At 48.2% G+C, this 22,572-nt stretch overlaps 1 protein-coding gene across 2 annotated transcripts in view; it reads right to left on the bottom strand.

Annotated features, from left to right (window-relative positions):
* Positions 1-13,898: 13,898 nt before the first annotated feature.
* The window catches only part of LARS2 (leucyl-tRNA synthetase 2, mitochondrial), a 161,609-nt gene continuing 152,935 nt past the window's right edge, over positions 13,899-22,572 (bottom strand). For both annotated transcript variants that reach the window (XM_029243573.1, XM_029243575.1), the window contains exons 20-21: positions 17,913-18,040; positions 13,899-14,182 (exon numbers count right to left, since the gene is read on the bottom strand). In XM_029243573.1, the coding sequence (XP_029099406.1) occupies positions 14,003-14,182; positions 17,913-18,040 (308 nt within the window). In that variant the 3' untranslated portion in view covers positions 13,899-14,002. The remainder of the gene's footprint in view (positions 14,183-17,912; positions 18,041-22,572) is intronic.

The following is a 22,572-nucleotide window of genomic DNA, read 5'->3' as shown; positions in this document are numbered from 1 at the left end:
CGTACACACACAAAAAAAAACAAAACCAAATGGAAAATTTTCAATTAAAATATATAGTATCTGAAATGAAGAATTCCTTATATATATAAGTTTAACAGTAGACTAGACGCAGGATAAGAAAGAATCAGTGAACTCAAAAACATGCCAGTAAATAAACAATTACCACATAACCCAGGAATTGCATTCTTCGGCATTTATCCCAGAGAAATAAAACCTCATGTTCACACAAAAGCCTATACATGAATGTTCATAGCTGCTTTATTGGTAATAGCCAAAAACTGGAAAAAACTCAGACGTCCTTCAGATAGTATGTGCATACCATGGAATGCATCTCAGTAATAAAAAGGAACAAACTACTGATAAATGCAAAAACTTAGATGAATTTCAAGGGAATTGTGCTCAGTAAAAAAAAGCCAATCCCAGAGGTTACATACCATATGATTCCATTTATGTAACATTCTTGAAATGACAAAATTATAGAGATGGAGAACAGATTAGCTATTGTCAGGGGTTAAGGAAGGAGTGGGGATGTGGTAGGGAGGTGGGGTGGTTATAAAAGGGCAACATGAGGAATTCTTATACTGATGGAACTGTTCTGTATCTTGACTATGGTGGGGGACACATGGACCTCCTGTTGTGATCAAATTGCACTGGACTAGACGCATGCACACACATACATCAGATCAGTACAAGAAAGACTGAGGAAATCTGAATAAGATCGGTATATTCTATTAATTTCATTATCATGGTTGTGATATCGTACTACAGTTCTGCAAGATGTTATCATTGGGGGAAATGGTACAGGATCTGTTTGTATTACTTTTTTTTTCCCTTTTTAATTTTTATTGGAGTATAGTTCATTTACAGTGTTATGTTAGTTTCTGCTGTATAGCAAAGTGAATCAGTTATACAGATACATATATCCACTCTTTTAGATTCTTTTCCCATATAGGTCATTACAGACCATTGAGTAGAGTTCCCTGTGCTATACAGTAGGTCCTTATTGGTTATCTGTTTTTTTGAAAAATAGTTCTTTATTGGAGTATAACTGCTTCACAGTACTGTGGTAGTTTCTGTTGCACAACAAAGGGACTCAGCCATATGCATACACATGTCCCCATATCCCCTTCCTCTTGAGCCTCCCTCCCATCCTCCCTATCCCACTCCTCTCAATCATTGCAAAGCACCGAGCCGATCACCCTGTGCTATGCTTCTGCTTCCCACCAGCCAAATATTTTACATTCGGTAGTGTGTATGTCGATGCTACTCTCACTTCGCCCCAGCTTTGCCCTCCCACCCCATGTCATCAAGTCCATTCTCTATGTGTTAGCATACAGTATTTGTTTTTCTCTTTCTGACTTACTTCACTCTGTATGACAGACTCTAGGTCCATCCACCTCACTACAAATAACTCAATTTTGTTTCTTTTTATGGCTGAGTAATATTCCATTGTATATATGTGCCACATCTTCTTTTTTTTTTTTGCCACATCTTCTTTATCCATTCATCTGTTGATGGGCATTTAGGTTGGTTCCATGTTCTGGCTATTGTAGATAACGCTGCAGTGAACATTGTGGTGCATGTCTCTTTTTGAATTATGGTTTTCTCAGGGTATGCATTACTTCTTACAACTGCATGTGAATCTATTTTTTAAAAAAGAAAGGAAGGACTTCCCTGGTGGCGCAATGGTTAACAATCCGCCTGCCAATGCAGGGGACATGGGTTCAATCCCTGGTCCTGGAAGATCCCACATGCTGTGGAGCAACTAAGCCTGTGCGCCACAACTACTGAGCCTGCGCTCTAGAGCCTGCGAGCCACAACTACTGAGCCCACGTGCCACAACTACTGAAGCCTGCGCGCCTAGAGCCCGTGCTCCACAACAAGAGAAGCCACCGCAACGAGAAGCCCATGCACCGCAATGAAGAGTAGCCCCAGCTTGCCACTAGAGAAAGCCTGCACACAGCAACCCAACACAGCCAAAAATAAATAAATAAATAAATAAATAAATAAATAAATTTATTAAAAAAAGAAAAAGAAATACCAAAGAAAATTCTTTAAGCCAACAGGAAATTATCTCAGACTGAAGGCCAGATCTGCAGGAAGAATCAATAATATAAGAAATGGTAAGTATTTGGGTAAATATAAAAGACTATCTTTTTAAAGCAAAAATAATAAGCAATTTGTGTGGGATTTATAACATATGTATAAATAATTTTGACAATAGCTCATAATTTGACAATAATTTGACAAAAGGACAGGAGGGAATAGTTCTGTCAGAACAGTTAGATTTGTCCATTGTGAAGTGATTACAACACTAACTCAAGGAAGACTATTATTGGTTAAGGTTGCACACTGTAATGTCTAAAATACCCATGAAAAATAATACAAGGAGATATAATAAATATATTATCTATTCAACACTCATGACAAGTAGGTAGAATGAGCATTAACACCCAATTTCACAGGTAGAAAAACTGAGGCTTGGAGAGGCTAAAGCTTTGCCTGAGGGTACCAGATGGGAAACAGGTGCACCAGAACTTAAGACAGGTTTTCAGACCCCCCAAGCCCAGTGTCCCTCCCATCATTCTGAGGTTCAACAAACTTTTTCTGTGCAGGACCAGATAATAAATATTTTAGGCTTTGTGGGCCATAGAGTCTCTGTTGCAACTATTGAACTCTGCAAAAACAGCCTCAGAAAATTCATAAATAATCGAGCATGGCAGTGTTCCGATAAAACTCTTTATTTATAAAAACAGGTGGTGGGCCAGATTTGGCCCATGGGTCACTGTTTTTCAGTCTTGCATTATGCTACCGTCCAGTGGTTTTGTGGCTCTGGCCCAGAGAGGGTCATTGTGATCCACAGCCAGTGTCCACAACCACCAACATAGCAACAGGCTCTTTTTGGTCTATGGCTGTCCCCCGCCCATCTCCCCTGCCTGGCTCCCGTGGGCTCTGGCCCCAGCCTTATGATAAATAGAAACCTTGGTTCCATTTCATTCCTTCCTCGGGAGAAATATCCAGCAACAGGCCAGGGACTGCTGGGCCCCGATTACTGCATCACATTTTGCTCCCTCACCTCTCCTTTCCAGCCTTAAAAATAAACCCACAGCGCTTCCGCCAGCAGCAACTCACTGCCTTCTCACCATCTCCCTGTGGCCTTTACTTGAAGCTCTCTCCCCTGAGGGCTTCCAGTCCTTAGGGTCAGCCCAACCCTTGACAACCAAGCCTTTAAAACACACACAAACAATATTTGCAAGAGGCTGATGTGCTCCAGTAATGTCCCATGACTGACGTTTAACAATGACTCTGTGGCAGCCCAGGCAAGAGAGGCCAGAACTGAAGGCTTAACTGAAAGACAGAGCAGGAAACCATCCAGTTGCTGTCCTTTTGTTCCCCTGGCAGAGAAACCCCCAGACTGTTACTTAGGGCTGCTCAACAGTTTCTAGTTTACAAAATATCCCCAGACTATTTTCAGCAGATTTCCCTTCCAGGACGCCCATCTCACCCAGCAGCTGGCATCACTGTGTCAATTTTGTTATACTTTTTTTTTTTTTGGCCTCGCCGTATGGCATGTGGGATCTTAGTTCCCTGATCAGGGATCGAATCCGTGCCTCCTGCAGTGGAAGCGCGGAGCCCTAACCACTGGACGGCCAGGGAATTCCCTCAATTTGTAATTAAGGAAATAAAAACCTCTCCTGGGTTTAACAACTTGCTCAAGGTCACCGAGCCCACTTAGGACTAGAATCATTCATGCAAATATTTACTGAGCACCTACTGTGTGCCTGATGGTGTTCTGGGTCTGAGACACAGCAGAGACTAAAATTGCTGTAAATAAATAAAATAAGGCTGCATGAGTCCCTGCCCTCACGATGCTGACCTTCTGGAAGGAGAGACAAATGATAAGATAAATATGCAAACTGTGTCATTATTTGCTAGGGGGTAGGGGATGCTGGGAATGGGGTGGTATTTGGTATAGGATGATCAGGGAAGACCTTACAAGCACAGAGACCAGGAGGGGGTGAGAGAAGGAGCGACTTGGGGAGGGGCTTTCTTGGTAGAGGGACTCCAAGTCTGAGATGTTGAGGCAGGAGTGTGCCCGGTGTGCCCGGGGAACAGCAAAGAAGCCGGTGTTTCTGGAGCAGAGTGACCTCAGAGGAGTGTGGAGAGGCAGCGGTGGGAGGGAGTGGACCAATCATGTGGAGACGGTGTCTTATTCATTTCCAGGTACACTTTGCTCAGCACAGCAAAGAGCAAAGCACGGCTGATCAGAGGTTTATGGCAGCTTGTGGGGCTGCAGTAACAGATGCGGGGGAGCTCAACCCTGCGGGTGACCCGGTGTTCTGTCCTCACCCGGAATCTGTCCTGGACCTCCTGCGGGGAGGAGGGGCACAGGTAGAGTGCGTGGGGAGAGGCCTCCAACTCACATTCCTAGCTCTTGCACTGAAAGATCAGCACCTGGATAAAAACGAGATGGGATCTGGGAAGCGAAGACCCCTCCGCCCCCTGCCCCCACCTCTCCCTGACCTCCAAGTCCACCCTCTGGGAGGCTCCTGTTTGTCGTTACCCTAGGCAGGCCCCCGCCCAGACCTCTGACCCCTGCCCTGGCCCTGGGGCTGTGCCTCAGCTCACCTGCCCCACCTGTGACCACCTGGCAGTCATTTGTGGCCGCAGGGAAAGGGAGGGCTCTGGGACGGGAAATGGGGAAACCAAGGTCAGGTCTCTGAACCCTCCTCTCCTCTGCTCCCTTCCGCAGGGCCCTGTCTCAGGCCAGGAAAGCGCGGAAAAGGGGAAGAGAAAGGACCTATCCTGTGCTAAGCACTTACTGTGCACCAGAGCTCATGACCTCGCGCATCCTGGTGGGCACCGTCCCTGTGGGGCGGTGGAGCCTCTGAGCTGTGGGAGGCTGGCCCAGGGTCCTGCTGGGTAGGTCATGACTGGCTTTTTTTGCTTTTAGCACTTGGTGTTATAGATTTTTTTTTTCTTAAAGTCTAATTGATGTACAATATTCTATAAGTTATAGGTGTACAATACAGTGATTCACAATTTTTAAAGGTCATATTCCATATATAGTTATTATAAAATATTGGCTGTATTCCCTGTGTTGTACAATATATATCCTTGTAGCTTATATAGACTTCTTAAAAAAAGTGAACATTTGAGGAAATAGAGATTCTGAAAACTCATACACATTAAGCGTACAGGTCAACAAATCCTCTTAAACTCTGCCATCAGCACCCAGATCATGAAACAGAAACCAACAGCACCCACCTCCAGACACTCACCAGCTGGCGACCTCAGGCAGGTTCCCCGACAGCTCCAAGCCTCAGTCTGCCCATCCGTAAAGTGGGGCCCTGCTTGTTAACCTCCTCACAGCACATCTGGTGAGGATTAAATGGGATAAAGCATTTAATCATAAGAACACTGGCCGAGTCATCAGCCTTTCTACATACATGAACTCATTTAACGCCAAGGTTAAAACTGTCATCCCCACTTCCCCAGGTGAGGAGACAGAGGCTCGGGGGGTTAAGCGGCCTGCTGAGCTCTCAGGACCAGTACCTGGGAGAGCGGGGACTCCAGCCAAGCCGAGTTCCAGGGTCCCCCATCTCACCTGCCATTTGCCGAGCTCAATCTCTGCACAAAGTTAAGCTTAATACACAGTAGAGTCCCGACTTATTACTGTGCTTCCATCAACAATGCAGACGACTCCCACCATAGGTGGGTGCTGTCACAAGAGGGTTCCCTGCAGTTTGATGCCTCCAGTGATGGTGTCACCTGAGCCCAGGTGAGGATGGGGTCTCCCTGTGTAACTGTCCGCCTTGGCCCCAGCCTCAGGCCCTTCCCTGACTGGCAGCTGTGGCTTGGATTAATCCTCAAGACTAAATTGCCCTCCCCACGACACTCCTAGTCACCTGGTGTGAAGCTCATCCTCTGTCAGGCAAAACTGAATTACCAGTTACCTCCCCCACAGCAGGTTTCTGGCTGTGGGCTTGTGCACGTGTTGTATGCTGGCATGTATGGCGCGGGGTGTGTGTGCAGTATGTGTGGTATTGTGTTATGTGTGTGGTGTCTCTCTATGTGTGTGTGGGTGTGTGTGTGCATGCTGAGGTGTGGGTGTGGGTGTGTATATGTGGGGTGTGTGTGTATGCGGTATGCGTGTGTTGTGTATGGGCTGTGTGTATGACGTGTGTGTATGTGGTCTGAGGTGTGTGGCGTGTGGTCTGTGTGGTGTGTGTGTGGTGTGTGGCACACGCGTTTGTGTGTGTGGCGTGTGTGTGGCATGTGTGTGTGGCGTGTGTGTATGGCGTGTGCGTGTGGTGTGTGTGGCGTCTGTGTGTGGTGTGTGTGTGTGTGTGTCGTGTGTGTGGTGTGTGTGTCGTGTGTGGTGTGGGATGGGGTGGGGTGGGGGTGTTAAGTCTCCAGGACCAAAACAAGGTGAAGCATTTAGGGCTGTGTCACATTTCTACCGTTAATGAACAGCTCTGACCCTTCAGGAACAGGAATCTGAAGAATTTCCCAGGTTTCCAGCAGGGCACGTGGGAAACCTGCCTTTCTCTACCTTTTAAAATGCCCCACATCTTCCAAACCAGCAAAACACTCCAAACTGTCTGCATTAATCAATGTGTGAATCTCATGGAGGAAGAAAGTGGGGAGAACTAGAGACCAATAAACGGACCTTTGGAGTAAAAATCAGTCATTTATAAAGTGGCACAAAGCAGATCTGTGATTTCATACATTTCTGGAGTGAGGCCTGGAGCCCAGGACAGAGCGCAGGGCCGGCATCAGCCGGCAGGCGATGAATGGGTTATTTCAGAGCCACTGTTGGCAGCATTCACACACTTAGAAGGTAAACAGTCGTCACTCAGGAGATGCCTATATATCCAGGTGTCAGCAGACAACTGAGATATTTAGAAGATAACAGATTTACACAGACAGCCAAGAATTTAAAAGCAAAGATTGTTCAGGTGGTGGAGGCAGGTGGCTGCCCACCGAAGATTTGGGTTCCCCTTCCCTTAGGCAGAGTTGTTCTTGGGAAGGGGCTGCCCAGCCGGGACCACATTTCCCAGCTCCCTGAGGCCAAGAGAAAGTGGGCAGAAGTGACGTATGGCCATTTCCGGCCCATGAAAACCTTATGAAATTCCACCTCTCTCTGCCCATATCTGAGGGCTGGATATCAACGTCCAGGGTAACTTGAGAGCCAAGAGGTGAAGGTGGTGGAGGTTCCTTCAGCCTGGGTCCCTCCCTCAAGCTGGAATGGGATGGAACAGGATCCCTCCCTGCTCCCTTCTCCAGAGGATTAGACTTAGGGAATGAGAAATAAAGTTTGCTGAGTGAGTGAGCCCACTGTGGCTTAGGGGTTTATCTGTTATAGTTACATTAACAGCTGATAATTTTTGAAAAATTATTGCTCAAGATGATTGGTAGACAATCAAGATACTGGCAGACCACTAAGGTGTTAGCGCACAATTAAGGGGTTGCAGGTAATCATGAGGTAACTTGTAACTGAGGTCTACTGCACTCACTAAGAGGGGAACTGACTCCTAAGATGTTAGTAGTTGTCTTAGTTCTGGCTGCTCTAACAAAGTACCATAGACTGCATGGCTGATAAACAACAGAAATTTATTTCTCACAGCTCTGGAGGCTAAGTCTGAGATCAGGGTGCCAGTTTGGTCGAGTTCTGGTGAGAACCCTCTTCCGGGTTGCGGACTGCTGACTTCTTGTGTCCTCACGTGGCAGAACGCAGAGGGGAAGCAAGCTTTGTTGTGACTCTCATGAGGCCATTAATCCCACCCACAAGGGCTGCACCCTCATGACCTCACCTAGTTACACCTCCAAAGCCCCACCTGCTAGTATCATTTGGAAGTACGATTTCAACATATGAATTTTAGGGGGCTACAAACATTCAGGCCATAATAAAAATCAATTAAGATATTACTAGAAAGCTAACATGTTATCTGATAACAGGTTAACAGACAACTAATCATGGAGATACTTGGTGACATCTGGCTTTTCAGCCTATTTCCACGTGGTGGGCTGCCTTGTGTCCTGCCCACTGACAGCGAGCCCCCTGGGGAACCCACCTCGCAAAGCCCCACTGGCCCACCCTGTCCCTGTTTCTATTGGAAGGGAGCTGCCTTTTCCCTGATGAATGACATTCCAGGTTCAGTGAATAATAGCACCTTTTGGGTGGCCCCGCCTCCCTAGTTGACCCCACAGTGTCCACTATACCCACTGGACACTCGCCCCTCACCTCACAGTGTCTGAGGAAGGGGATACCTGCCCAGGCCCGGTTCTTCTCCTGGTCCTGAGGCAGCCCATGAGGGTGCAGCTGCAGCAGGTGTGGCAGGCGAGTCCACCTTTAGAGGGGGCTGGGGTGAACCACCCCTAAGTAATCACAGATGAGGTTCTTCTGTGGGCAGAGGAAAGGATGTTCTGGGGAAGACACTGGCCCAGCTGCTGTGAGGCCAGGCAGCTCTCACTGTGCCCACAGGCCCAGGCCAGGTCTCCCCTTCCATGGAATTTTCCTCGCAGTATGTGGAGTAGAGCAAAGTTGACCCCCTGACTTCTAGGTCTCACTGATGGGGCTCAAAGGTGAGGGCTCCCTGGGAGTCGTCAGTCCCAGGCTCAGAGAGAAAGTCCAGACCTCTCCCTGGGCACCAGGGAGGTGCTCACCCAGGTGTCCTCAGATCAGGAAGTGTGGGCTTGGCAGGTTCTAGGGTACTCTGAGAGCCAGAAATCAGGGCTGTCTTGGAAACCCCAGGAGGTTCAGGGCTGGTTTGCATCAAGGCCTTTGGGAAGCAATGTGGTGGAGTAGGGTTGGAATCACGGCTCTGCCAGCCTCTCATGTGGTCTTGAGCTGGGCCCCTTCTGTGGTAAGGCTCTTACAACAGGGCCTGGCACATAACTAGTCCTCGGTAAGTGGTAAATGTTATTATTGCTGCTGATATCGGGGCATCTCAGGCATCACTGGGTGTCTGGCACGGGCCTGCTCTTCCAGAAGCCAGACAAGAACTGGAATTCAAGTTCAGGGCTTGAGGCGCATGGAGGTGAGTCATGACTGTTGGGTTCCAGGCGCGTGACTCCAGCAGGCCTGGCTCCCCACCCCCGCAGGGCCTTGTTACCCCTGCATCCGCTCCCTCACGTGGGCAGACACAGTGAAGATCTGGAGTGAGGTCAACCGTTCTGGACGGCTGTTGGCCCCACCCTGGGATCCGAGGCTGCTCCCCACAGGACTGGCCCTTCCTCAGCCGTTCCAGGCTGCCCCCTCCCTGCCAGCACTGCCTGCCCACCCACCCTTGGGGGGGTTCCTCCTTGCTCATTGTTGGTCACCCCAGATTCCGATCTCCAGACTCATCAGCTTGGATGAGAGCCTTTGGCCGCCCACCCTCTGAGCTTCAGACAGAACTTAGCCCATGAAACAGATGTTTTCTGCTTGCTCTTCTCACAGGAAGAAACAGAGTACAGACTCTACTCATTTTGTCTACCCTGATGGTTTCCACAATTAAGAATATTTACCTCCTGAGCTAAGTTTTGCCTGGCGGTACCACCAGGCTTTTCCTGCAGGGTAGGGGCAGGGGCCCCTGAGTGGAATGAGCACAGAATGGGGGTCAAGATACTCCATCACTTACTGTAGGACCTTAAGCAAGTCACAGCCTGTGTGAGCCACGGTTTTGTCATCTGCAAAAGGGGGAATGACGCCTTCCAGTTTGGTCTCACCCACTGCCTTGAATGCAGCAGCACTGCCCGGAGCCACCCAGCCCAGGGCATCAAGGCAGGCCCAAGGCAGCTCAGCTTGTCCTCACTCCATCCTATGTTCATCCACGTCTCTTGTGACTCTGTGTCTGTCTAGAGCGTTTCCTCACCCACAGACTCGCTGCTTCTCAGGCTTCTCAGGACTCTCACCTTCTCTCCTTGTGGTGGTCGCCTTGGGTGCTCCACCGGGTCCTCCTCACAAGCAGGGGTGCCTGTCCCCAGCTCCCGTGCATGCTGGCTGCCGACGGCTCAGTTGTGCTCCTCTCTGGAAACCTTCCCTGAGCCAGTGGGAGTCCCTTCATCCCAAGATGCCCAGGAAATTACTAACTATCCCCCTCCACCTGGTGTTGGCCCACAGCCAGTGATGGACAGATTCAGGATACAAAAGCCCAGCCCCCTTCTTTAAGGAGGGTCTGCGGGGAGGTGAATCATGAGTGTGGGGCTCCAGTCTGCGGGGCCACATACATGCCAGAGCTCCAGTTCAGAATTCCCGGGAGAGAAAGAACAAGAGCTGTATTTCCTCCCAAGACACCCCACTTCTTCCCTCCCTGAAGGCAGGCTGGGGCTGAAGAGAAAGCATGAGCTGTGAACAGAAAGGCAGAACTGGGGCTGAATCCTGGCTTGAGCAGCTATCAGTGGCATGATGTAGGTAATCTGCTATACTTTTCTAGGCTTTAGTTTCCTTCTTTATAGGATGTGGGTCATAATTCCCACTTTGTAGCACTGATGTGAGGATTTAATAGCACCAGCAAAACCCCTTGCATGGTTCCTGGTGCACAGAATGACCCTGTAGACTTGTCTGCCTCCTTCCCTTCCCTCCTAGGCGGAGAAACACAAAGAGGGCAGCTGGTGGTGGAGGCCAGGGCAGCTGGTGCAGGAACCATGCCCTCTTTGGCTCGAGTAATGGCCGACTGTGGCCCAGCAGAAATGTCATCAGCCCAGTTGCATGTTGCTGCATGTCTGTGTGCACTAGTGGCCTCATAACCCTGACTTGGGCTCAGTTCGGGAATCAAACCACCTGGAAATGAAAACCAAAGCCAACTTTGGATCCTCAGCTTTTGGTTTGGAGGCCATCTTGTCTGAGCATTGGCCTGCCAAGAAGCCTGTGGGCCATGAGTGGCTTGTAAGGATTTCTGGTGGACTTCTTTATGTGGCCACAAACCTCTAGCTCACACCACTGGGCCATCTGCCCCCAGCAGCCTCAGGCCATCAATCAGTAAACCCCAAGCCAAGGCAGCAAAGGCAACAAGAATAATGGCCACTCCATTCAGTCGCGAGGCTTCCCTAGTAAGCACCAAGCTTCCAGCCAACATCTCAATATTCCTGACTTCAAGCAAGATGGGCAATTAGGTGAGGGGACTGGTAGGTACAGTGGATGGCATAAGGGGATTTGGAGGCCAGAGGACCTGGGTTTGGATTCAGTTCTTCTACTTAGCTGTGGAAACTGAGCAAATTACTGAACCTCAGAACCTGGGTATCTTCATATTTATGAGAGAATAATTCCTTCCCTCTAGGGTTTTAGTGGAAATTAAATGCAAGTAATGCAAGTGAACTTGTTGAGTCCAGTTTTTGACCTAATCAAGGCAGTAATAAAGGACTGAGATCATTTCCCACCCCAGGGATCAGATTTTTCTGTTCAATTTTTCCATTACACCAACCATCTCAGTAGTACCAATGAGCTCTTGTTTTTAAAAGTTTTATCCTCTTGGAGAAAAAGGTCTCCAAAGACGTGCTGGTTAGTCCAGTGGCCTTGAGGCTGGACTCGCCCATTGCTCTGGCCAGATTATGTGCAAAGGGCTCCCTACACTCATCTTGTTGACAGACTCAAGACCACTTGCGTTACTTCTGGAATAAACAAGACAATCAAGCAAAAACACTCACTCGCCTCCTTGTACCAAATATCCTCATCCGTTCACTTATATTTAATCCACATTTGCTGGTACATGGAATTGGATTGTGTGCACTCAAGTCAGCTCTAGGAACGTCTTAAATATTTGCTCCAGAGTTCCGGCCCCTGCGTTCCCTTCTGGTCCTAGTCTTTCCCAGCTCTACTTCATTGTGTTTTGGTCGTTACCAAATTCATCCCAGTTAAGCTGAAGGTTAGGGAGAGAAAGGACTAGTTAGACATATGGTTCAAATGCATCAATTAATCCGGTGGTTTTCAAACTTAGCTGTCCATTAGAATCACCTGTGGAGCTTTTAAGATTCCCAGATGCCCAAGTGCACTTCAGATCAATTAAACCAGGATTTCTGGGCATGGGGATCAGGCAGAATATTAAGTTTGAGCCAAGTGACTTAGTTGCTGTTACTAACGTTCCTGAGTCAGTATGGTCTACCATGTTCTGTAAGTTCCCCATGCATCCCACTTTATAACAGTCCACGTGGAGTCAGGCACATAGCCAGTGCTTCAGATGACGATGGAATACCTCAATCTGTTCCTGATTAACTTCCAGAATTGGAATATGGTGGCTATTCCAGGATCACACATATGTCCCAAAGTCATACATGACAAACATTTTATTCCATTAAAAAAAGGCATCTGTTAACTGCTGAAGTGCAGGGGACCACATCTGAGGCTACTTCAGAAAAAGGCATCAGAGAATGAATACAGATTTTCAGTGTCACAGAATGGCTAGATTCTCCTCCTCCTCCCCCTATTAAATAGTAATCAGTGGCTTAGGCCAATTCTGGTAAGAGCACCTGATAGCTGACTTCACAGAAACCCAGGATCACCCTAATATACAATGACACAGGGTCTCCCTGGCAGCCAACTGCTGTGGCTCAAGCACAGGAGGAGATGCCTGGGTGGCATCAGTCCCACCCCCTGCGGTGGACTTGCTCTTCCTAATGACTGGCTCTGGGGGCCACATCCATGGCGGCATCACCATCTGCGGCGCACATGAGCAGACTCCCTGTTGAGCTGCAGCGGGCTCCGAGATTGGTTCCATCCGAGGCTGGAACCAGCTCCATTCCGCTTCACTTCACAGCAAATTTTACACCCTGAGGGAGTGGTTAGGAAGCGCCGCTCACCATTCACAGTGGGAAGTGGTACTTCGCCCAAGAGCCTGAGTACCAGGATCAGAGAAGGCCCGGCAGGCAAGTCCAGCTGGGCTGGGGTGGAAACAGCCTGCACAGCAGGGCTGAGAAGTGGTGGGAGTGCTGGCGGCCAGACTAGCCCTGCTTGCCTTTTGATTCCGAGCAACTTCTTTTTTTTTGGCTGCGCCAGCCCACAAGATCTTAGTTCTCTGACCAGGGATCGAACCCGGGCCCACGGCAGTGAAAGCGCTGAGTCCTAACCGCTGGACCTCCAGGGAATTCCCCCGAGCAACTTCTGAAGACCCCAGTGTCCACTCCGCATATGGATATTTGGACACGACCCAAATGGCTTCTCCATCTAGCCTGAAGGCGGGAGACAATCCACCACGATGCTGAGGCTCTGTAACCTGTTCAACAGTGACTGCCCACGCTGCTCCTCAGCCCCTGTGCCTCCTCAGTTTAGCCTTATGTTCCTAACACCTGCCTAAGGCAGTGCAATGTCTGGGGTCCAGAAGCTCCCAGGCTGCTCGAGAGGCTTCGTGCTCATCCTCACTTGCTCTCCAATTCACCTTCTCGCTCCCACCCAGCTGAATCTCTGGTGGCTTCCTATGGGGCTAGATGCTTCCTCCACCCTGCAATGGTGGAGGAAGGTACTGGGTCCCCACCCCGCTTCACTCATATTTCTCCTCTGCCTCCACCCACCTTCACCCTGCACAGGCCACACCTCAGAGGCACCCTGTTGATGCCAGCCCGTCAGAGTGCAAAGGCAGACATTCAAGACATTGGGCTTGGGGCTTGGTGGCGCAGTGGTTAAGAATCCGCCTGCCAATGCAGGGGACACGGGTTTGAGCCCTGCTCCAGGAAGATTCCCACATGCCGCAGAGCAACTAAGCCTGTGTGCCACAACTACTGAGCTTGCGCTCTAGAGCCCGTGAGCCACAACTACTGAGCCCGCATGCCACAACTACTGAAGCCTGCACGCCTAAAGCCCGCGCTCCACAACAAGAGAAGCCACGACAAAGAGAAGCCCGCGTACTGCAACGAAGGCCCAACGCAGCCATAAATAAATAAATAAATAAATAAATAAATAAAATTTATGTATATATATAAAAAAGACATTTGTTTTTTTCCTGTCTCTGGGCCCCAGACTCCTTCCTTCATCCCAGACCTGGAGGAGGTGCCTCAAGCCCTCGTGGTAGCCGCAGCATCCCTTTAGTCACTCCTGCACCAGGAAGTTGATGAGGGCGGTTCGGGGGGAGAGGAAGGCCTTCTTGATGCTTCGCCCCTGTAAGAGCCTGACACCCAGTTCACTTTGGAGAACCAGTTCGTGGACTTTGTCCTGGTCCTGGGCAACTTGTTGGGGCACAGGGATTTTGCCGCAGGCTTTGTTGTTGATCTGAGAAGGTGAAAAGCCAAGACAAACAATGAGCAAAGTCCTGAGAGTGGCAGGCAGCCAGACATCAATACCCACTGCCCCTCAAGGTTACTGCTGCCTCTGTGTGGGGAAGGAGTACGGGAAAAGAGAAAGAAAGGCAGCACCCAGCTTCCCGGAAGAACAAAGCGCACTTAGATGGGTAGGATTAACGCCCGAACGCTTTGGATAAGGAGAGGGAGAGGGCGCCACCCTGTATTTCCTGAGTGTTGCCCGTCACAGCTGTGGTGGAAACTATGTCAAAAATCCTCAGCATGAGATGGCTTAGGCTGTATCCGGGGGTAGAGGGATTATTGTGTTACTGAAGCTCAAATCAAGTTCAGATCTGGCTACAGGGGGTGTCACCGAGGATTTACATAGATCTCACGTGGACTAATTTCTGGGGCGTGTAGGCAACCTCCCTCCCTGATGACTGGCTCCAGAAGGGGGCGCTCAAGTTTGACCACCTGGAAGCTGGACCTACATCACACACAACTCTTGCCTAAAATGGGCCAGTATAGTTCTAGCCGTAGTGGTATTCACTGAATATTAGTTTCATAAGGATAAACTTCACATCAAATATGAACTGATACTGCCACCGAGGAAAGCGACACATGACCCAAATAGCTTCTGAACTGCTGTGCTTCAATTCCTCCATCCCATCGCTCCTGTAAGAACGCTTACGTTTTTTTCACGAATGCTCCTGTTTTTAACTTGGAAAATAAAGTCACTGTGTTATGAAAAATTACCAGGAAGAACTTCTGAAGTTTCAACCCAAGCACATTATCCAGGATCCCTTAATCACCCACCTCATCTTTTCAGATTTCTGTAGAATTTAGTGGCATTTTTATGGGCTGCATTAGCCTAGATCACTGCGTGGGAGACAAGTAAGACATCACCTCAAACAGTGGCTGCTTGACTTCAGAAAGGTCTCCTTTCTGAATTGGTGGCCTTACAAGCTTCCGCCCCTCCAGCTTTGCCACCGCCACTTCATCGCTCAGCCTTGGTCCGGGCCTCTGCATTGTTCTCTTGGACTTTTCCAACAGCTGCCTGGAGGGCCCCTGGCCACGAGCACTATCCACCCGCCCCATCCACCACTACTCACTGACAGGAGCCCTGCAATGGCTAATGACAATAAAAGCTCACGTTGTCTGAGCTCTCACTCTGTGCCAGGCACTGTGCTCCACAATCCACCTGAGTGAACCTGTTTATCCCCACCACAAGCCTGTGAGGTAGGTCACAGCCGTTCCATCCCCGATTCACAGAGGGCAAAGCTAAGGGATAGGAGGCGAAGCCACTTACCCAAGGCCCCTTTCCAGCAAGTGGTGGAGACGGGATGACCCCATGGACCCTCTCTCTTCCCTGCCAGCCCCCAACCTCTCGGGATGGAGTCTGGCCTTCTCTCCAGTGCTGCCCTGCCTCTGCCTCTGTTCCACCCCCTCCATGGCTCACGGTCCAGTGAGGACTTCCCCCGCCTTTGCTCCTTTCTCCACTAGGGAAATACTGCTCCTCTTTCAAAGCCAAGGTCCACATCCCCTTCCTTGGATGCCTCCTCCAATCCCCCAACTGCCGGAGGCAGCGATGCTGATGCTAGCAGCATTTAGTATTTACTGAGTGAGTTATTAAGCCCTGTTCTGCCACTGTTTCCTCACTTGTGAGATGGGGTTAGGCACGTATCTGCCTTGTCTGTGAAATGGGGAAAACAGCGGGGTCTGCTTCACAGGGCTGTTGTGCGGGGTTAATGAGTTAGTATCTGGAAAGTTCTTAGTCGGTACTCACTGCGTGTTAGTGGCTTTTGTCATTAGTGTGTCCAGAAGCAGGCTAAGTACCTCCTGGCATTATCCCATCTAATTCTTTCAACAACCAGGTAAGGCAGGCCCTGTGTTTTCTAACTGAGGAAACTGAGGCTTAGAGAAATTAAGTATTTTGCAAAACTGAGATGGTCCAACCCCCAAGCTCTTACGTCTTAACCTGGAGGCTACACAAACTCTCGGTGTGCATGACAGTGCGTGTGCCTCCCCAGACTGTCCCTCCTGGGTGCTGGGCTCCATGAAGACGATGTAGTGCCTCTGGGCTCAGAGCACATGGGCACGGCGGAACTGAATTACACCGAGTTACGCTGTTCTGTGTTGCAACTTCTATTTCTGGCCATGGCACCAAGTGAGATCACGTGGAGACAGAACACAGACCTTGACAGAAGTCCTGCCACATGGCACAGTGCCCCACCCCAGAGGTTCTTGAGTTTGGTGTACTTGCAGGGAGTCCTCCACACATTTTAAATCTTGGATTTTTATTTCAATGATAATCTGAAATTATTTTACCAATTATCAAAACTAAATTTCTTTTCTTCAGTGGTAATTTAAAATGGAAAGACAAAAAAAATAAATAAATAAAATGGAAAGACATTTTCACAGATTAAAACTTCAGTGTCTCAGGCTGGTATTTCTCAGTTGCGCAGAGGATGAGTTCTTAGGGGTACACAGATAGTTATTTCTTAGAAACATTATTCAAGTTAAAGAAATTGCCTCTCTGTGCCACAGGCTGGTTTCGGTTTTGAGGATTTTGAGAAGAAGCCTAGCAGGGCAGCCCCCCTCCTCCCCTCCATGGGGGGGCGAATTGGAGGCAGTGAGGAACTAAGTGTCGGGGAGGTGGTATGGAGACAGAGCATCTGTGAAGGACCCAGTCTCCTGGGGGCAACTGTCTTTCCCAACATGGATCTGCCCGCAGGGCCCAGGGTTTGCAGACGAAGCAGGTGGGGCCTGGCAGGCCCAGCTCCTGTTCAGCCCCTGGGTGATTATTTTGTGGTACTTTCCACAGTTTGCAATTATTTTGTTTATTTTTCTCTTTCCTTCTTCTTTTCCCCTATCTTTCCCACCAGGCTTTAAGCTCCGTGAGGGCAGGGACCCTGTTTTTTGCATTTCGGTTTGTGTCCCCAGAGCCTAGCACTGTGCCTGATGTATTGATAGCATAGGTAACTTGACAATGACTGAGGAATAAACAAATAAACGTGGGCAAGGTGACGAGCTTCTCTGAGCCTGTGTCCTCAGCTGAAAAAAATGGGAACAGCTAAGCCTATCTTTTAGGGTGGTGAGAGTTAAATTAAACTTGGGATGTAAGTTAGCTGGCCCACATGTGGTTCAGACTAAAAGGTTCACCCCTTGTTTTCTTTCCCTCTTCAGCCACATCAGCATATTTAAGAGATATTCCTCATAATGGGTCTCAGATTAAACAAATTAAATACATAAAAATTACATAAGGATAAACTATAGGAGAGTTATTTGCTCTATAATCAACTACTTTTATGTATTTAAAATGATGCAATTTACCAAAAAATAAATTTCATGTAGCCTTTCTGAAATATATTTTGCAGCGCGAGGTGTTCCTTGCCCACCTCCTCACCATCACTCTACCCCCTCCAAGAGCCCAGAGCAGCTGAATGAAACTTAGAGAGATTGAAACACATTTGGAAAGGAAGACAATTAGAACCTATAATGCAGGACAAGTTGATACTTTCCACTTTCTGGCCACAAGTTTTATGCTCACAAGCTTTTGGTATGTGGTAACTCCAAAACTGAAGGTGCTGGCAAAGGAAGACAGGCTGGAGGGTTGGGCGGAGAGCTGAGTGGGCTAGAAAGGCCTGGCGAGAAACTTCCAAACCCATCTGTGTGTGTGTGGCCGATTCACCTTGGCCCTGGGGGCTGCAGGAGACACTCACCAGAACCGCCATCTGTACAACATCGGGCTGCTGGAGGAACTGTGGGTCCACAGCTGGCCAGGCTTGAAGCAGCACACTGGTGTCCCAGGCGTAGTGAGTACACAGCTTCCTTGGCACCAGCGCCAGGCCTGCAACGCCAAGGCAGAGAGTCACTGAGCACGTACGAGGCCCTTGGGAGCACTAATAAAGCGTTTGCCCTGACACAGCCTGGCTTGGAGCCGTCTGAGGCCCCAGGAGGCCACACCATGGCTTTCCACAGCCTACCAGGTGCCCCCTACTTCCTTCAGCCTGGCTCATCATCCCAGCTTATAGGTAGCTTTTTCTTTTTTTTTCAAACAACACCCAGAGCCATAACGATGGATGGACGCACTGTTCTCAAGTGCATTTGCAAAAGCAAGGCTGCTGCTTTTACTCGGTCTCTCTGCAGTCCTGCTGGTGAAGGAATCCTTTGTGCTCCTGAGAGTGGATCCCAAAGTAATGAGCTGCATTTGCTTCCTTTCTGGCCCATGAATACTTGTGGCCTGAGAGTACTTTTACTCATAATCACCAGAGCCAACATGCTGAGAACAGCGGGCACTCCTTCTGGACCTACTCTGAGGGCTTTCAACCTTTCCGCTAAACTTCTTCTCGGGAGGGGCTCCCCCCATTAAAAAATTGGAAAGAGCTGTCCTTGGCTCAGGGTGGGTCAAACCCGAGGAAGCAGGGAGGAATGAAACTCTCTCCAGTCTCTCTTCCCAGAGTGCTTCACGCTGCAGCTCCCAAAGCAGAGGAGGCTCACCATCCAGAGCTGCTCAGGGCCAACTGTCAGTGCTTTGGGACTTCAACCAGGGGCTTCCTAGCACGGAAAGTTTGATTTCCAAGCCTCTGTTGATCTCATGAGTACAAAAGATGCCCCCGAATGGGCAGGAAATACACAGAGCAGAAAACAGATCCCTGGGCAATTGTTGTGTGGTATCCCCGCTGCCTCCTGGTCCTCCCAGAGGCAAGCCCTGGGCAAGCGGGCTTGTGGCCCATGTGCCCACGCTGGGGGCGGTGCTGTGGTAGATGCACAGCCCTTACGCTGTGAATGGCTTTTCCAGGGCTGGTGGAGGTGGGGTGGCCCTTACATACCTCCCCCTTATTACTAGTCTTGAGACCAGCAGATGCATTTGAGGGACGGGCCCATAGCTCAGGGGATGGTCTGAGGCCAAGTCTGGGACAGAGGGAATGAATTCCCACCAATGCCAGTCCCGAACACTGGGCTGTGAATGACAATGTTTTATTTTATGTTCTTTGATGCCAAAAGTAATGCATGCTCCTTGCAGAAAATTTGTAAAAAGTCTAAAAACAAAGAAGAAAATCATGTTTACATGGATAGCATCTTTTTAACTTTTTATTTTGAAAGATACTAATGTAATGTATTTAATGAATACTTGTATGTACAAACCAACTCCACAAAATGAAACCAAACTACCACCAGGATCATGCTGTAGACACAGTTTTGGATTCTCTTTTTTCCTACATTTTAAACTAATAATCAATTTCATGGAAAAGGATGACACACAATAGTATATACAGTATGGCCACAGTTTTAGTAAATATTTAAATAAACAGATAAAAATTTAGAAGGAAATACATCAGAAAAGCAGCAAGCATTAACCCTGGGAGGCAGAAGTATAGGTGATCTTTCTATTAAAAACAAATTTATTGATGATGATGAAAAACCACCGCTGAAACAATACCAATGCTGGTGAGGAAGTGAAACAATGGAATTCTCATGTACTGCCTCTATCTAGGCCTTTAGTAGTATTAGGAAGAAGACAGCTACCAGAGCATTCACTGAAGCATTGTTGTTTTTTTAATAGTAAAAATAATTAAAACTTCAAACAGCCCATATGACCATTAGTAGGGGACTAGATAAATAGAGCTATTTATTCAACAGAATATTATACAGAGTGAAATGGAATAACTAGAACTATAAGAATAAACATAAATTTCAAAAAAAATTTATAGATTTTCTACAGGGAATACTTATTACTTTTGTAATTAGAAAAGATTTAAAAACAGTTTTCCATGCTATAACATCAGTTCAAGATTTTTCTTCTGTTTTTTTTTTTTAGGTTTCATTTTCTTGCCCATTTATCCATAATTTATTTTGCATATAATGTGAAAAAACATTCTTAAAAAGAACTTGGTCAGGGCTTCCCTGGTGGCGCAATGGTTGAGAGTCTGCCTGCCGATGCAGGGGACACGGGTTCGTGCCCCGGTCTGGGAAGAACCCACATGCCGCGGAGCGGCTGGGCCCGTGAGCCATGGGCCCATGAGCCTGCACGTCCGGAGCCTGTGCTCCGCAACGGGAGAGGCCACAGCAGTGAGAGGCCCGAGTACCGCAAAACAAACAAACAAACAAACAAAACTTGGTCAATTCTCCAAATCCAATCTGTTGAATAAACCTTCTCTTCCCTATTGGTTTGTGATTTTTCTTTTACAATATATTATATTAGGGATGGTTTCAGAACTATTCACTACAAAGATACTCAAAATGCCTGTCTGTGATGAGCTGAAGAACGGGCCAGAATATGAATTAACACACTGCTTCCTTCATTGAGAAATTCTTGCTACCAAAAAAATGGTCAGTCTTACACGAATATGTGCTTAGTGACACAGGTGATGTACCTACTGAGCTCCTTATCTTGGCCTAGAGACAGTTCCTAGACCAGCCTCAGGTCTACGGACCACTCTGAAGAGCACTGGTCCATTTTGTTCTGTTGACCTCTGTCTTGGTTCTTGTGCAGGCATCACAGATTTGTTGTAGCTTCACATGTTTTACTATCTGTCACTCCTATTGTAACCCTGTGCTGCTAGTCAACCTGAGGGAAGGGAAGGCCCATCGGGGTCTGAGAATCAAGTAGCATAAAAGATGTATTCCTGGGGCCCATCTGGCCCCTGTGTCCTGGGATTCCCATGCTTCTAATGAACCTACTCCATTTCTAACAGATGTGCCTTTTGGCAGAAGCAGAAAGGAGCTTCCTGCTTGTTCCTCAGAAGGGATCCTATTAAGACTCATATCGCAAGACAGAGGTCACAGAAGGAAGATAATTACTTCTTTATTTTAGCTGGCTGGGCCAGCATGCCTTGTCCTGTGACCCAGCTGCAGTGGGAAGCATTCCAAAATCTCCGCATGGCAGTTGTACAGGATGCCTGGGAGATGAAAGGACATTGGACACAAATGTTCTGGGCAGAAGCTGTTACAAATTCCACTTTAAAAAAAATGAGGAAGTCCAGCCTTCCTGGAGCAATCAGGATGCTTATTTATAGCGGCCTGGGCCCCTGCCAGCAATTCCATATAGATGGGAGTGGGGCCATCCTGCTCAGCAGGGAGGAAAAGAAACTTACCACCCCCAGTTCTACGTAGTGTTTTTGCCTTCCTGCTCTTTTTAGGGTAGTAAAAATACCTAATATTTGCATGGCAAATACAATGGTTTCTTTACGTGACACAGGTCAGGTCAAGAGCTGGCCTTTGGGAAGCATGTGGAGAAAGTCTGAACACAGGCTGGGAAGTGGCAAGGCCCTGGCACACAAGGCCACCACGCAGGGCCAGCTGTCACTCTCAGCCCACCCCCTTCCTGCCCCTCCTCTGGAGAGCTGTTGTTGCTGACCTTCCCGTGAAATAACTGAAACAAGCCTCCTCTCCCGCTCTGAGAGCTGGTGAGGTTGCCATGCCACCATGGCACCCGGAGTGAGTGCTGGGTGGTCATGGTGACCGTGAATGGCAGGCCTGTCTCCAGCCCACCCCCATCCTCATATACACACAGAGGAAGACCTGGGGACTCTGTGGTGTCTCATCCCCATCATGCCTCGTCCAGCCCTGGCACTTCCAAGGAAGTGGACAGGAAGTGATGCTACTTCACATTAGCCTTTACCCACAGAAAGGGTTCTGTTGACATTATTTTGAAATAACAACACTGACACAGCATACACATTCATGTATAAAACCATCCGAACATCAGCAGATGTCTTACTGTCCCTTACAAGTATCTTAGCGTCCCTTACAAGAAGTGTTCCCACACTTCCAGATTATTTGTAGATTTTCAGTTGTTGTTGCTGTTGTTGTTGTTCCTTGGCTGCACTGCGTGGCCTGTGTGACCTTAGTTCCCCAACCAGGGATTGAACCTGCACCCTTGGCAGGGAAAGCGTGGAATCCTAACCGCTGGTCCGCCAGGGAATTCCCAAGATTTACAGTTTTGTTGAAATTAATGAATACAGCATATATGTACAGCAAAACAATATAGCTACAATATTTTACCACCATTTTTACTAAGAAAAATGGGTTTATGGTGGTAGACTACACTTCAAGATTAGAGTTACTTCAGAAACTTAAGAGAGGCAAAGGGTCACCTTGTTGTGACCCTCACAATTAAAGTACTGATGGAAGACTTGGAGATGACAAGAGGTAAAAGCCGGAGGCAAAAACCAAGATAGATAAATCACTGTTGAAACTGTAAAAATGGCCAGAGAAATAGAAATGGAGATCTTATCACCACATTTTAAATAACTTGTATTTTGGACAAGAGGCTCATCTCAAAGCAGCACAAAAAAACAGAAAGAGAGGAGAAATCACTCAAATGCCCGTCAGTGGATGACTGTTTAATAACCTATGGAATATTCACTGGGTAGGACA

The sequence above is a fragment of the Monodon monoceros genome, unplaced genomic scaffold, assembly GCF_005190385.1.
Source record: "Monodon monoceros isolate NGI ecotype Baffin Bay Population unplaced genomic scaffold, NGI_Narwhal_1 Super_Scaffold_3, whole genome shotgun sequence".
NCBI lineage: Eukaryota > Metazoa > Chordata > Mammalia > Artiodactyla > Monodontidae > Monodon > Monodon monoceros.
This window is presented reverse-complemented; position numbering and strand designations above follow the sequence as displayed.